Source organism: Protopterus annectens, chromosome 1.part2 (assembly GCF_019279795.1).
Source record: "Protopterus annectens isolate FY-2018-M chromosome 1.part2, PAN1.0, whole genome shotgun sequence".
Taxonomy (NCBI): domain Eukaryota; kingdom Metazoa; phylum Chordata; order Ceratodontiformes; family Protopteridae; genus Protopterus; species Protopterus annectens.
Genome location: NC_056727.1, coordinates 396,194,317 through 396,210,894, shown reverse-complemented (window position 1 = coordinate 396,210,894; position 16,578 = coordinate 396,194,317). Strand labels below are relative to the sequence as shown.

The window sequence follows — 16,578 nt, the reverse complement described above, 5'->3', positions numbered from 1 at the left end:
ATGCCACTGAGCCACCCCAAGTCACATGTCAAAAGAAAGTAAAAGCCAGGAAATGTACACAGGTGTTCTTAAGATACCTGTTTATGGGATTGCTTTCAGTTACGGTTGCATGCTTAAAAACAAGGAAATGTACACAGATGTTCTTAAGTTACCTGTTTATGGCACTGCATTCAGTAATGGCTGCATGTTTATTGTACAGGGGAGAGGATTCTTATTCCATTCTTCATGTAATTATAGGTGAGAAAGTGAACAATGTGGGACATAGGGCCATAATAAAAAGGTTAAGTACAAGGTTAATGCAGACAATGATGGTGACTCTTTGTTTACTTTAATTCAATAAATTCCTTTATGCAGTACAACAGACTGGATGTATGCAAGGATATAGAATGCAGAGACTGTTCAATAGGGAAACAAACAATAAGTGGACACTTTCCTCTGTGGAAAACGTAACTGATCGTTATTTTGTTGAAATCTTCATGCCAGCTTGTGTGTGTGTGTGTGTGTGTGTGTGTGTGTGTGTGTGTGTGTGTGTGTGTGTGTGTGTGTGTGTGTGTGTGTGTGTGTGTGTGTGTGTGTGTGTGTGTGTAGGTGTTATTGGGTGTGGGGTGCATAAATCAATGTTTGTGACCTCCCTAAGATAGGAAGTAAAAGATGGCTGAAGACAAAACCCTAAAAAGGGAAGATTACTACATTTAAACTTGTGCCCCATTAGTGTTACGCATAAACAGAAAGCAATGAGGAGATTATATAGAATTGTAAAGGGGGGGGGGTCTGTAAAAGAGTGAACTTGAAAAAGAAACAACTTACTTTTTTCACACTGTTTAGTTGTGCTTCCTTTTGAGCAAGATCATCTGCAGAGAGTTCAGTGCCAAACTTGAACTCGGGATGGGCTTCTTCCTCTATGTCAATTATATCTAAATCAAAAATAAAATAAAGTATGAAGACAACAGCCTTAACTATCTTTTTTCTGTATTTCTGCTCATTAATGAAGAATAGCATTTTCATGTATAAACCAAAAATTTAAATTATGTATGCAACAAACACTGGATCAAAACAAAGTTGGTGAAACATGATTCTACAAATCTGTTTTGAAAAACTGGTGCTTCTTCTTAAAAAAATAAAATACTCAGCAGGGAATTCGAGGGCCTGTGATCCCTCCCATAATGATCAATATGGCCACAGCTAAGTTTAACCTATTCCTAGGATGTAGCACCTTGGGGAGTTTATATTTTCAGATAGCAATTCTTGATTGGCTAGTTTGACAAAACAGATTTTACAAATTCCATTTCACCAAATCATTTATCAGGCATTTGCAATGTTCCTCCAAGCATCTTGTATTCCATTCTCCAGGCACACAGTTAAAAACAGACAGACCGACAGACACAAGTGTGTGCATGTGCACACACCAGGGTCGACTCCTCCCACTGCATACACTCACACTTCCTATCCACTAAATTCCCTGGCACTTACCTTTAACACAGTCTCACCCTTTGGAATAGGGTCACCACCTTTGCATTTCCATTCTTCCATTTCTTCACAAATAAGTCACCCCCCCTGTGTAATGAAAACATGCCCCTTTTGCCTGGGCTAGCCATGACACTTTGCAAGCCATGGCCAGAAGCACCAAATTTTCAATTCCACATAGAGTGATTGCACAGGCAGCCTCAGATGATATGGAGCCCAAGGTAAAGAGTTCCATGAAACTCCAACTCTGCTGTTTACTATCCCCCTGACAAAACACCTAGCACCCAGCATTTCTCTCCTGTTCTTACCTCCTCATACTAGCCAGATAACTTTTATACTGATCTCACATTTTTGTCTTACGCATCCACTTTTTCCTACACTGTTTCAACTCATCCTAACCGGCCAAGACTGTACTGTAACAATTTTGTTGGAAAAATTTTAATAATGTCAGGTGTCTGGTGACTGTCAGGCTACCAGAATCTATGGGGTTCTAAATTCTCTGTGGTGCATTTTAGAGTTTTTTTTCAACAACCTTTGGGCCAATAATGAACTGAAAAAAAAATTGACTAAGGAAATAAACTATTGTTTTTTTCTCTTAAGGATGAAATAACTGTTGTATAAAGCACAATGTTCAAAACTGACAAAACAGTAGTTATCTATCTATAAAATGAGAATAAAAAAGCTTGTGAGGGCACATAAATCATATCTGGGAATACTGTCTTCTTCCATAACCCTCCTAAAGAGTCACTTTCTGTATACCCTTCTAGTATTAGATTGGGTTGAAAGTGAAAGGACAAATCACCACAATCATATATTTTGAGCTGCTGCTGGCATACATCTACACACTATTCCTTTTCATCCCTAACCCCAAAAACAGACACTATCTGTGCACCTTTCATGTCAACCTACAGTAAACTGAAAGAACAGATATAGCACTAAAATTATTACTGCTCAATATCTGAGTTGCTTGGCTTTTGCTATATGCCTACAATCAACTGCATTACTAGCTGAGTTAAGTACAAACTTGCAGTGTTAGAGATTGTACTGCATTTTATTTTTCTGTGTATTTAATTGTTTCATTGAATATTGTGGTCTGTGTCTCTTTGTAGTTATTTATTTTTCTATTTAATTGTTTCATAGAATACTGTGGTGTCTTTCTGTCTCTGCAGTTAGTGGGGGCTATTGTGTTTCACTTCATTGATATTCAGTGTTAAAATCAGCCTAGAGGGTTTCTCTGTATTTATAAGTGTCACATATCTTTGAAGTTATTACTGCTCAGTATCTGAGTTGTTTGGCTTCTCCTACATACCTACAATCAACTGCATTACTAGCTGCGTTAAGTACAAACTTGCAGTGTTAAAGATTGTACTGCTTTTTATTTTTCTGTGCATTTAATTGTTTCACTGAATATTGTGGTCTGTGTCTTTCTGTAGTTATTTATTTTTCTATTTAATTGTTTCATAGAATACTGTGGTCTCTCTCTGTCTCTGCAGTTAGTTTTCTGCCCACTGTTCTTGTTCTGGTATTAATCTTGGTGGCTTTGGAATTGCCTGCCCCTCCTATAAATTTTTGAACACTCCTCCTAGGTCTATCTCATTTGCTCAATCAACCGAGTACAGTGAGATCCTATTTTGACTTCAGACACTCCTACCAGTCCCATCTGTTCCGCTCCATCCCAGCCCTATTCCAGTCTAGTGTTACTAGCTCATTCCACCTAATACAGAGAGAACATTTGTGAAGGGCAAGCCACTTAGGTCCTTAATTTTGAATTATCTTCTGTTTCTCCTTTCTCCCTTTCCACTTTCCAAAAAAAATTAAGCTTGCTTCCTGCCTTTCCTGTAACTAGTCTAGTCCAAATACAGATTTGCTGTAACCAGGACTGTTTGTAAGCTTCTGAGCCCCCAAAACGTTTCTGTGTTGGAGGGAAGCCTTCTAGCTTATCAGTGGGAGTGGTAAGCTAACTAGGTAGCCTATCTACCACAAGAGTGGTTTCTGGCCAAAAAAATTGTAGTTTATTGGCCGTTTGGCAGTTCTTCCATCTCTTTCAACTTACTGCTTTAAAAGCCCACATTTGCACTTGTTTCCCATCTTTCCTGTAACTAGTCTAGTCCAGACACAGATTTGCTGTATCCAGGACTGTTTGTAAGCTTCTGAGCCCCCCCCCCAAGCCTTTCTGTGTTGGAGGGAAGCCTTCTAGCTTATCAGTGGAAGTGGTAAGCACTAGGTAGCCTATCTACCACAAGAGTGGTTTCTGGCCCAGAAATTGTAGTTTATTGGCCGTTTGGGCAGTTTTTCCATCTCTTTCAACCTTCTGGTTTAAAAGCCCACGTTTGTGCTCATTTCCCACCTTTCCTGTAACTAGTCTAGTCCAGATACAGATTTGCTGTATCCAGGACTGCTTGTAAGCTTCTGAGCCCCCCCAAGCCTTTCTGTGTTAGAGGGAAGCCTTCTAGCTTATCAGTGAGAGTGGTAAGCACTAGGTAGCCTATCTACCATAAGATCCAGGTACAGAATCTTAGTTTTAACACTTGAACTTGCTTATTCGTGCTCAGCACTTGTTTAGAACTTGTTGTTAGCACTAAAATAAGCTACAAATTACTACAGCACTTAACCTTCCTCTTTACCCAGAGGAAAACAGTTTTTGTACTTACTTCCCTCACTTGCTTAGAGAAAAACAGCTCTTATATTCACTTTCCTCACTTGTCTACAGGAACCCTCTCCACCTACCACCCAACACCACAACCTGTGAGAGATGCACTTATCTAGACAAACTGGAGGTAAAGCTCTCTCCAACCAACACTGAACTTGACAGTCAAGAGGAGAAGGTAAACATTTGCACCACACCACACTCATCACATAGTCCCACTAAACCTACACCACCAAAATCCACACATAGAAACACAAAACCATTCCCAGAGGCTCTCAATAATAATCTGCTCAAGCAACAGAGACCTCCAAAGCAGAAACGCAAACAACCTCCACCCCCCAACACAAACCAAATGACATATAGCCCACAGACTCAGTGTGCCAATAAACCGCAGCCCATAAGGCAAACCAACGTACCCAACACACTAGTCATATGTGACTCTATAGTCAGGCACACTGATCTTGATAAAGCCTGGTAGGAACCAGGTGAAAGCGCTTGACGAATTTGTTTTTTCTACTATTATTTTACGGATTAAAAGTTACTGAATATTTTCAAACTATTCTGTTCATTATTTATCTTAGTTTGATACGCATTGGCTTTTTTGAACCAAGTTTCTTCACACTGATGTCCCACTCACTAGGCTAAATAAGGAGAAGGTTACTGTCAGCAGCCTGTCAGGTGCCAGGATCCGCCACATAACCCCCACACTCAGGTCACTCCACAGCAAGTACAAATATGACTCTGTCATTGTCCATGTTGGTGTGAATGACCTGAGACATACCTCCCTGGACTACATGAAAAGAGACATGAAAGAGATCTCTGATTTTGTAGCCCAGGCAGGTATGACCCTAGCCCTGAGTAGCATCCTGCCATTGCCCAGAATGATACTACAGTACAAGGACAAAATGATTGACTTTAACAATTGGCTAAGCTTCTGGTGTCATTCTAAGGGGATCCAGTATCTGTCTGCCTGGGACAACATGGTCGACAGACCACGATGCTTTGCAAGAGATGGCCTGCACCTGTCGCCCCTGGGATTCTGGATACTGGCTAAGGCTCTTGCCACCCCTATAGTGCCTTTTTTAGGCAAGGTTCAAATGACAAATTCACCACTGTAACAGGAACAGGCAAGCAAAAACTGAGGGTAATGCTACTCAATGCTAGAAGTCTAAATCTCAAAATGCACTCACTCGAGGCACTCCTTAAAATGGAGAACACTGATATCTGTGCAGTGACTGAGACCTGGTTCAAGGCTCTAGAGAGCACCCCTGAATTACCAGGCTATAACTCATACCACACTTTTCGGCCATCTAACCTGGACCAGAACACCAAAGGCGGAGGTGTGTCCATATTCATTAAGAATATCCACACCTCAAGGCTAGTTGCACAGCATAATGCATCCGAGGTTATCCAAATGCAATTAACTCTGGGCAAAACTGCAATCCAAACTGTAGCTTGCTACAGATCCCCCACCATGCCCCAGGATTCCCACTCCTCTTTTCTTGATATACTGGAAAATATGAGGGGTCAACCAAACACCCTAATAATGGGCGATTTCAACTACTCCACCATTAACTGGGAAAACTACTCATGTACCAACTCCGCTCAACGCTTTCTGGAATTCATAAATTCCAATGCCCTGGATCAACTTATCCACACCCCCACCAGAGGCAGCGATATCCTAGACCTAGTCATTACCAACATGAGTGACCGGTGTTCCACACCTGAAGTCAACTCCTCGTTGGTCAGATCCGACCATAAGCTAATCACCCTAGATATCTGCATCCCGCCCCAACCGACCATTAAGGAAACCACAATAAAACATTTCTCCAAAGCCAACTTCATGCTTCTTAAGACAGAAGTAGCAAACTTCATGACACCCATGCAGATGGACAATACAGTTACGACTGCGGAATCCTACACAAATGCACTCTATAAGCACTTACGAGTGCATGGATCATGCTATCCCAAACAGAACCAAGAAACTATCCTCCAAAAAAAGGAGGCCAATCTGGTGGTCCCCTGCCATAAACAAACTCTACAACAGAAGGAAGAATCTATTGCAAAAATGAGTAAAATCCCATGAGTGGAAGAGCTGCCTGGTCAGCCTCAGTAAGAAGCTGAGATCCCTTATAAGATCCTCCAAAGCTAGCTATGAAAACAAAATCATCACTGATTCTAAGGGCAACCACAAAGCATTCTATAGCTGTGTCAAGAATCTCAATAGCAACACCCAGATCTGCTCAGAGTTACAGCACTACGACATGAAAATTACAGAACCAACTGATATTGCCAACATCCTAGCAGATCGGTTCAGTGCTAACTTTACTCCCCTCTTAGCCCCTAAAGGGACCTGACAACATCCCAGGCTGCGTTTTACATGAACTTTAGAACGAACTGGCTCCCCACCTAAGTACCATGTTTAATCATAGTCTCACGTCAGGCTTTGTGCCCATTGAATGGTGCACAGCAACAGTAATCCCACTCCACAAAGGGGAAGCCACCACTGATACTGGGAACTATTGCCCTATTTGCCTGACGAGCCTGGCCTGTAAGGCCATGGAACATATAATCATGGAACTCATAAATATAGACAGTGGTAACCTCCAAACTCTGAACCCCACCCAGTTCTGGTTAGTGAAAGGCAGATCATGCCTTCTGAACCTGATCGGCTTCTTTGAGGCAGTCACCAAAGCTGTAGAAGAGGGTAAGGTGGTTCACACAGCCTGTCTTGACCTTGCCAAGGCTTTCAACACCATCCCCCATTCTGAAATTATAGCTAAACCCGCTAAACTAGGTACAAATCCCTACATCACAAGATGGGTTTCCAACTGGCTCACTGACAGAACCCACACTGTAAAAGTTGCAGACTTCAAATCTGACTTCAAACCAGTGACAAGTGGAGTACCACAGGGTTGAGTCCTGGGACCTCTCCTGTTTGGTATCTACTTCTCTGAAGTACAGGCTAACACAGAAGGCCTCTGGCTAACGAAGTTCACAGATGACTGCAAACTAGGAACCATAGTCGAGTCCCCAAATGATGTGGACATCGTACAGAAGTGCTCACTGAGACAGATGCCTGGTGTCAGAGGCATGGCTTCAAGCTCAATGCCAAAAAGGTGCACTGTCATCCCCTTTGGTAAAAACTCTGCACCCATGAACTACCACATAAACGGCAGTCTGTTTAACATCGAATGTGTGATAAGAGACCTTGGGACCCAGGTGGACAGTAGTTTCTCCTTTGATAATCACATTTCCACAGTAGTCAGGAAATCCTTCTATGTGGCACACCTCATTACAAAAGGGTTCTCATCCAGGAAAAAAAGAGGTCATTGTTCCCCTCTACTCGGCACTCATTAGACCCATTGTAGAGTACAATGCCTCTTTTGGAATGTACCTCACAATACATCTGCAGCAGCTGGAAAGGCCACAGTAGTACCTCACAAAGATGATTACTGGCCTCAAACAGACGTCCTACACTGACCGTCTCAAAAAACTCCAGCTTTACTCTGCAGCATATCGCCTACTCCAAGGAGATCTCTGCCTAACATATAAAGCTACGTTAAACCCAGAGCTGTTGGACATGCTACACCTAAAGAAATCCCAATCCCTCCGAGCTACATGCTTCTAGGGACCTAAACCTTCTCACCACAATAAACAGGACAAGCTGGAGGGATAGATTCCTGTCCCAGAGCCTTGCTATACTCTGGAACATGCTACCCATCTATGTCAAGCAAAGTTCCTCATTAGCACTCTTCAAGAAAATCTTGATGAGTGGATGGGAAATAGGAAATGCACCCCGGGGATCACTTCTGTGGCTCTGCTCGACAGGGGCACAGGAAATTAACTTTCTTGAGTGGCGTAAGCCAGGGAACCTTGTTGGCTAGGCTTACTTAGGCCCTTGGGCTGATAGCATAGTACTTACCTATGAACCTATGTATTTCAATGTATGGTTGTCAGATGTAAGTATGCAGCATGCCCTGTTCTCTAACCCTAGAAGATAGCAACCTTTATATACATCTGACTTCAACTGGGAAGAAACAGAAAAAAATATAACATTCATAGTAAAACATTCCAACATGATGCTCCAAGACAGTACACTGGGCCTATAGTCACCTTCTGTGAAATAATAACAGAATCCCTAGCCTCCAAACAAGCTGTTTCGATTTTCTTGCCTACCTCTGAGTGGGTCATTGTAAGACTATATGGGACTGATGGCATTGGCCCCTGCCCACTACGGAAGTAGTGGCCCCAAGAAGCTCTGTGGATTCAAATGTACTGTGACACATTTTACGCCTTTTATCATTTCCGAGAAGGCTTAAGTGCACACCATTATTATTTTCATACATACACATACTGGCACTGCCCCTAAAAAGCCAGGTCTATCAAAAGACACATACACACAGCATACTGTCAGTTCTCCCCAATTTTACTTTACGTTGTTGTTGTTGTTCTGGTCTTTTTATAATGTGTGGTTTTCCAGCAAATGTTTGAAAACTTGCAGTCACTAAATGATGACAGCCATTTGAGACTTAGAGATCATATCCTTTAATAGATGCATGTTAATGCAAACACCATTATTCCAGCAACTTTATAAAGATATTAGAGCAATATTTAAAATTTGGCCTATTTTTGGGCCTTTGACCCCCATTATTTTTCTGGCTTGTCCCTCTTCCTGAGCTAAGAGAACACACACACACACACACACACACACACACACACACACACACACACACACACACACACACACACACACACACACACACCAACTCTAGTTTGAAACTCATGTCTTTATTATAAATAAGTACTCATAGCATTTCTGTTCTATTATTTAAAAACAGGGGTCTTAAGTTTTCTTGTGACATGCAGATGTACATGTAGTTCTCCCTGCTGTGTCTGGGATTTCTATTTTAATCCTTACCTCTGAACTGCCACTCATTTTGCCTCAAATTATTGATTTTCTGGCAAAAACAAATGAGGATTATTGTCAATCAGTAATGCTAGTCATTAGAGATCCATGCTTCTTATCGTCCAGAAAATGCATTTGGATGCAAAACCTTTTGCTCTGTTAACTTTTTAAATTAATTAGAATACTGCTTTGTCCAGAATTTTTGAATAAAGAAACAAAGTACAGATGTGTAAGTTGAATCTGTCTACTTCAAAGTGTCGAAAGACCACATCATTGAAGACAAAATCAATGAGATGACACCGGGGAAACTTTAAAACATTGAACACCCAGAACATCGAAAACAAACCCTGGGAAAAGAACCACTTGGCCACCATGGCTAACATTGCCCTTTCCCCACTGTAGTGCGATCTCAGAGTTGGCATGTTTAGTTAGGGGGGTGTGGGGGTGAAGTCCCCCACTTTGGAGGTTTTACTTGCTTCCTTGCTTGCTTTTTTTGTCCTGGTGGCCAAATGTTTCTTTTCCCGGGAATAGCTTTCAGAGTTCTGGGAGTTCGATGTTTTAAAGTTTTGCTGATGTTGTCTCAAAGATTTCATCTTCAATTATGTGGTCTTTCGGCACCTTGAAGTAGACTCAAGAAGAACTTGTCATGAAAATAGATGTTCAAATGATCACTGCTGCTGTAGCCTTTGCTATATGGGTTATATCCTGCCAAGGATATAACAGTCAGTCAGTTTTCAAAGCTTCAGGGTACTTTCTACACACCCAAATTGTCAAGTAGCTCTAGATGAGCTGACTAAAAGACAAGTTTAGGCCTAAAGCCCTTTACAGCTTTCCTGCCATCATACAGAGGGAGGCTGAGCCCTGAAAGGACAATGCAAGGAACAACAAATAAGAAATGTCCACAACTTGGCATAAAAAAAAACACACCACAAAACAAGGAGGATGGAGAGAGGGAGTGTCTGCTGTAGCACTAATCATTCAAATACTGACTGTTATGGAATCATTCAAATATTGACTGTTATGGGAAGTTTAACTTGCACAGCTGTACTATGTTCAAATATTGATCACTGTTAACTACATGGGTAGATTACCATAGCTAACTATATTTGGGAGTAGGAAGGAGAAGGGTCCAGGAGCCCCTTGAGAATGATCCTAGCAACATGTGATCTAGAGAAGGAATGAAAGTTATAGTGCTTTTGTAAATGTTATTTTAACTGAAAATAAAAAAAAATTTTGAGGAAAAAAAAATTATAGTGCTTTGTAAATGTTTGTACAGAGGACCAAGCAGCAGCTTCTAGAATACTTCTAGAATCCAACCTTTTCCAAAAAGCCATAGATGAAGTCAAGACCCTAGTAGAGTGGGCCTTGACCTTGCCTGGAATAGATTTGTCATGGTGAGTATAACAAAAAGTAACAGCTTTGGACAACCATTGAAAATAGTCTGTTTTGCTACAAGTTGTCCCTTCTTCTTACCTGCACAAGAAATGAACAATTGATCTGGAAGATCTGAAAGATTTAGTTATGTCAGGATAGTACCTGAGTTGTCTGATGGCATCTAAGGTATGGAGTATCCTTTCTCCCTCATTTTTAGATTCAGGAAAGAAAATGGAGAGATGGATAGTTTGGCTTAATGTAAACTTGGATACCACTTTAGAAATAAAAGAAGGATTAGTTCTCAAAATGAACCCTGTCTGTATGGAAAATTAGGTAGGGCTGACCCAACATAAGAGCTTGAAACTCAGACAACCATCTTGCAGAAATCAGACCAATGAGTAAAACTGTTTTCCATGTTATGAACCTCAAGTCAGCCAGATTATCTGGTTCAAATGGAACAAGTGTTAGCTTATCTAACACAAAATTAACACCCCAAGGAGGGGACACTGGTTTACTTGGACACCTATGCAAAAAAATGTGGTATGGGGCTTTGCCTATAGTTAATTGGACATGGAGTTGCTCATGAGAGTCACACTTTTGACCTTTGGTTCTTTCATGCTTAGTTTGTGGTCTGAACGTATGGAAGGCATTGTAGCCCTGCATGGCTGGGGTGCTTTCTGCACCTTTGAACCACATCGCTGTGATTGCACAGATGTCAGCATCTTCCAAAGTGAGGAGTGTTTTCAAAGTGAGGAGTGTTTTCAAAGTGAGGAGTGTTTTCAAAGAGTGCAGTTTCTTGTTTAGACTCGCAGCATTAAGCAGCTGTGCTGTGAGTTTATCTAGAGAGGATATGTTGGGGGGTTGATTATTTCGACACTGCCTAAAAAGGCACAATAGGGGTGGCTAATACCTTTGCCAGTATCCGAAAGCCTTGAGACAGGTGCAGACATCTCTGGCAAAGTAGCATGGCCTGTTGTCCATGTCTTCCCAGGCTGACAGATAATGGATCTCTTTGGAATGACACCAGAAGCTAAGCCAATTGTTCATAGGTTCATAGGTGTGTACTAAGCTAATGACCCTGGAGCCCTTACAAGACTATCCCATAAATCAAAAGCTGCTTCAACAAAGTATGTTTATGGGTGTGCACACTTATGCAACCAGCTTATTGTACGTTTTTTATTTTTTATATTTTTCCCTAACACATTTGTTTGTTTTTCAATTGAATTGTCACATTAAAGGTGGGAAAAGTTTTGAAACGATTTATTGTGGTCTCATTTTTTATATCACAAAAATCTAGCATTTTAACAGGAGTTTATACACTTTTTATATCCACTGTATGTGTGCTACAATAATTTCTACAGGAAGCCTAATAAAGTGCTAGACAATTAAGCTAGTTAAAGTGCAAGAGAGAAGTGTACTAGCAAGATCTAAGGGAAAAATTAAACAGCAGACTTCCTGGCACTGGTAATGGTTTACCCTAGGTTAGCGGTGATGTACGGCGCGCACACCTGCACAAACACGAGTTTTGAAAGCAGAAAGTTTAAAGGGATAGAATAGCTGCCCAAATGGCCAATAAGCTACAATTTCAGGGCTAGAAACCACTTCTCTTGTGGTAGATAAGTTACCTAGTGCTTACCACTCCCACTGATAAGCTGAAAGGCCTCACTCTACACAGAAAGGTCTGGGGAACTCAGAAACTACAATACAGTCCTGAATACAGCAAATCTGTATCTGGACTACTATAGTTAACAGGAAAGGTGGGTAAACAAGCAAACAAGCTAAAACTTTTTTTTTTTTTTACAGAAAAAGCACTTAAAACAGTAATAAATCACTTTATACACAGTGCAGGCTATCACATTTGAGTTTGAAGCAAAATACAGTAAATGCAGTTAAAATAAATGCAATACAAGGAAAAATAACTTAAAGAAGTGCAAAATGCAGTATAATCAAGAAAAAGCAAAATAGGGATACTTAAAAGTCTCTTTCACCTTTCTGTTGCTCATGCCAAAACGGGATCCACGGAGTTAAAGTCAATCATTTTTTGTTTGTACTGTGGCACTATCCTTGGGGAAGGTAGAATGCTGCTTAAGGCTAGGCTTATACCTGCCTGCCAGTGACACATAATCTGAGAGCTCAGTCATGTTTCTCCTCATATAGTCCAGTGAGGTACATCTCAAGTCATTCAGCCCCACATGGACTATGACAGAGTCATACCGGTACTTGTGGTTGAGTGACTTGAGTGCTTCACTGTCTTGACAGAGTCTCATCGTATATTATACATCATCATAGTATTTTCTGAGGGACTGAAAGACGTCAGTGTTCAAAACTTCAGGGCATTCTAGCAAAAGCTCCCTACATATATCCACAACCCCTTTTTCCCGTTGTTGCACATGAGGTCGGGGTGTCATTATTTGTGTGTGTGTCTGTCTGTCTATCTATCTAAATGCAAGTGTGTGGGTGTGTATAGATGGATATAAACATGCCTAAACACAGACACACACACACAAACACACGCACACATATACACACACACACATCTATATTATATATACATGCCTAACAATATCAGCAAGTCACTTAATCAGAAAGTGTTCCTGGCTGAGTCTGAAAAATGATCCATGTGGATCAGTGCTCATTCCTGATCAACAAATACAAACAAACAAATCAATCAATCAATAAATAAAATTTACTAAAAAGAGGACTTTGTATAGCAAAAGACTATTTCATAATTCAACATACCAAAATATTAGTTCACTCTTGACATATGCAGATTCAAATACAGTAAACAGGACTTTACCTGTCTCATAACTATACAATCTCTCTAAAATACCATAAGCATGTTATTCCCTCACTTCATATTGCAATTCCTGTTTGTATTAGTATTTAATTTCTCCACAAGCCATCCAAAATTTCTCTAAATAGTAAATGATTGTATCATATAACCTGCATCAATATGTCTAATGTGCTATAATTATTTAAACAGAATCCCAGGATGCAAAAAACTCCCTTACCAGCCTCAGTAAGAAGCTGAGATCCCTCATAAAATCCTCCAAAGCTAGTTAAGAAAATAAAATTGCCAAAGATTCCAAAGACAACCACAAGGCATTCTATAACTATGTCAAGAATCTAAACGGCAATGCTCAGATCTGCTCTGAGCGACAACAGAATGGCATTAAATATACTGATCCCAAGGATATTGCCAATATCTTGGCAGATCAATTTAGTGCCAACTTCACCCCCTCTCACCCCCTAAAGGGCCCATCTCAATACCAAAAGATTGCCAAATTCCAGTAATCACAGCCACACAGGTAGAAACCACACTCTCCAAAGCTAAGAATACAGCATCCATGGGACCAGATGACATCCCGGGCTGTGTACTACATGAACTACAAAATGAACTGCACCTCACCTAAGTGTCATGTTTAATCACAGCCTCACCTCAAGCTTCGTGCCCACTGAGTGATGCACAGCTACAGTTATCCTGGCCACTCTACAAGGAGGGATCCAGCTTGGATGCTGGGAACTACTGTCCCATGAGTCTGACGAGCCTGATCTGCAAAGGAATGGAACTTATAAACAAAGATATTGGCAGCCTTCAAACACTGGACCCAACCCAGTTTGGGTTCGTGAAGGATTGATCTTGTCTCCTGAACCTGACTGACTTCTTTGAATCAGTCTTCAGAGCTATGGACGAGGGTAAGGCGGTCCACACAGCCTATCTGGACCTCGCCAAAGCCTTCGACACCATGCCCCACTCTGGAATCATAGATAAACTTACTAATCTGGGCATAAATCCCTACATCACTTGATGGGTTGCCAACTGGCTTACTGACAGAACCCACACTGTAAAAGTAGCCGACTCCAAATCCAGCTCCAGACAAGAGACAAGTGGAGTACCTCAGGGTTCAGTCTTGTTTGGCATCTACTTCTCTGAAGTACAGACCAACACTAAGGGACTCTGGCTAACAAAGTTCTCAGATGACTGCAAACTGGGAGCCATTACTGAATCCCCAAATGATGTGGATATTCTACAAAAGGGCCTTACAGGAACAGATGCTTGGTGCCAGAGCCATGGGCTCAAGCTTAATGCCAAGAAATGTATAGTTATCCCCTTTGGGAAAAAACATGTACCCATGAATTACCACATAGGTGGCAGTACACTAAACACCAAAAGTGTGATGAGAGACTTAAGGACACAGGTGGACAGTGGTCTCACCTTCGATAACCACACTTCCACAACAGTCAGGAAGTCCTTCTATGTTGCACACTTCATCACTAAGGCTTTTCATCCAGAAAAAAGGAGGTCATTGTCCCACTGTACTCATCCCTCATTAGACCCATTATAGATTACAATGCCCCGTTTGGTATGTACCTCACAAGACATCTGCAACAGCTGGAAATGCCACAGAAATACCTTACTAAAAGAATCACAGACCTAAAGCAGATGCCATATGCTGACCATCTAAAAAAACTCCAGCTATACTCTGTGGCATATCGTCTACTCAGAGGGGATCTCTGCTTAACATACAAGGCCATGTCAAACCCTGAGCTTCTGGACATGCTCCACTTAAAGAAATACCAATCCCTCAGAGCCACACTCTCCAGGGATCTAAACCTTGTCATCACAATGAACAAAACATGCTGGAGGGATAGGTTCCTGACCCAGAGACTCCTCAGACTCTGGAATAGACTGCCTATACATGTCAAGCAGAGCGCCTTCTTAGCCCTCTTCAAAAGGAACCTTGAAGACTGGATGGGAGATAGGAAATTCACCCCAGGGATCACGTCAGTTGTCCTGCTAGACAGGGGTCCAGGGAAGTAAATATTGTGGGAAGAAATATTGAGGGAATTGTTATGACTAGGCTTGTATTGGCCCTAGGGCTGATAGCCTAGTACCAACCTATGAATATGAAGAAATCTGCTGCTTTCAGCAACCTCCTTATAGATCATCTTGATTGTGAGCTAAACTCTTGTTATCCAGTTAAATGCTGCAAGGGTTTTCTGACATGTCATAATGTGGTATACATTTTGAATAAATGTGAACTTTGGCTATAGGTTATGGTCACTGTTGTTGCGACCTCCTGACGTGTGAAAAATGGGGAAATGGGGCCTGATGCCGATGTTGATAACATTCTCCATAACCAACATGATATTTTGAAGATTGTCCATTATGATGATATCATTAGTGTCCTTGCTGACCATTTGTTGTATTCAGTTAACAACAAATTTCAAATGTCCTTTCACTCTCTCCTATGTTTGATCAGGATTTTGAGTTTACTCCTTATTGCTTGAAAAATACATCTATTCTATTTTCATCTAAAACTGTCCTGTAAATGGGCTGTGTGCTAACTGTGTAGTTGAATGACTTTGCAGAGGATAACAGCATTACTGCCATGGCTTGGCAGAAGCATGATTCATAGAGTGTAACAGCACTACTGCCATGGGCAGATGCACAATTCATAGTGTGTAACAGCATTTCTGCCATGCTGCAGTAAAGTTAAGTATTGAGGATATGAACCTTACATGGAGTTGTCTGTCATACTCAGAGCATCTGTTCCCCCCATCATATGTGGAAAAATAGGCAGGCACAAAAACATGTGCACACACACACACACACACACACACACACACACACACACACACACACACACACACATACATACAAACAAAGCCACACATAGGTACAGGCACACAAACAGGCACAGGCACACACACACACACACACACACACACACACACACACACACACACACACACACACACACACATACACCACACACATGTACAAACACAGACACACATAGGTACAGGCACACAGACATGCACTCACACAGGCACACACACACACACACACACACACACACACACACACACACACACACACACACACACACGCACACACAGATATACTGTCACATGCACTTGCACACACACAGACATACTGTCACACATGGATGCACAGAGAGACAGACAACAAGACACACATTTGCATACATGCATAGAGAAAGACACGCCCACATATATCTACTCATACAGTACACCCCTGCCTCTCGGCCTGGTATGTACTGCACCTCATCTTCAGCTTCTGTACTGTCTCTGCACCTCCAGTTATGGCAGGAGCTGATTCATAACACTTTTGGTTCCTATTGTCATTCCAATATAAGCTGAATCATTACCAAAATAA

General features: G+C 41.4%; 1 protein-coding gene across 1 annotated transcript in view; it reads right to left on the bottom strand.

Annotated features, from left to right (window-relative positions):
- Nucleotides 1-16,578, bottom strand: part of PLCB4 (phospholipase C beta 4) — a 1,792,792-nt gene that overhangs the window by 857,807 nt on the left and 918,407 nt on the right. Inside the window, exon 18 of the mRNA XM_044056592.1 lies at nt 808-914. Within this exon, the coding sequence (XP_043912527.1) occupies nt 808-914 (107 nt within the window). The remainder of the gene's footprint in view (nt 1-807; nt 915-16,578) is intronic.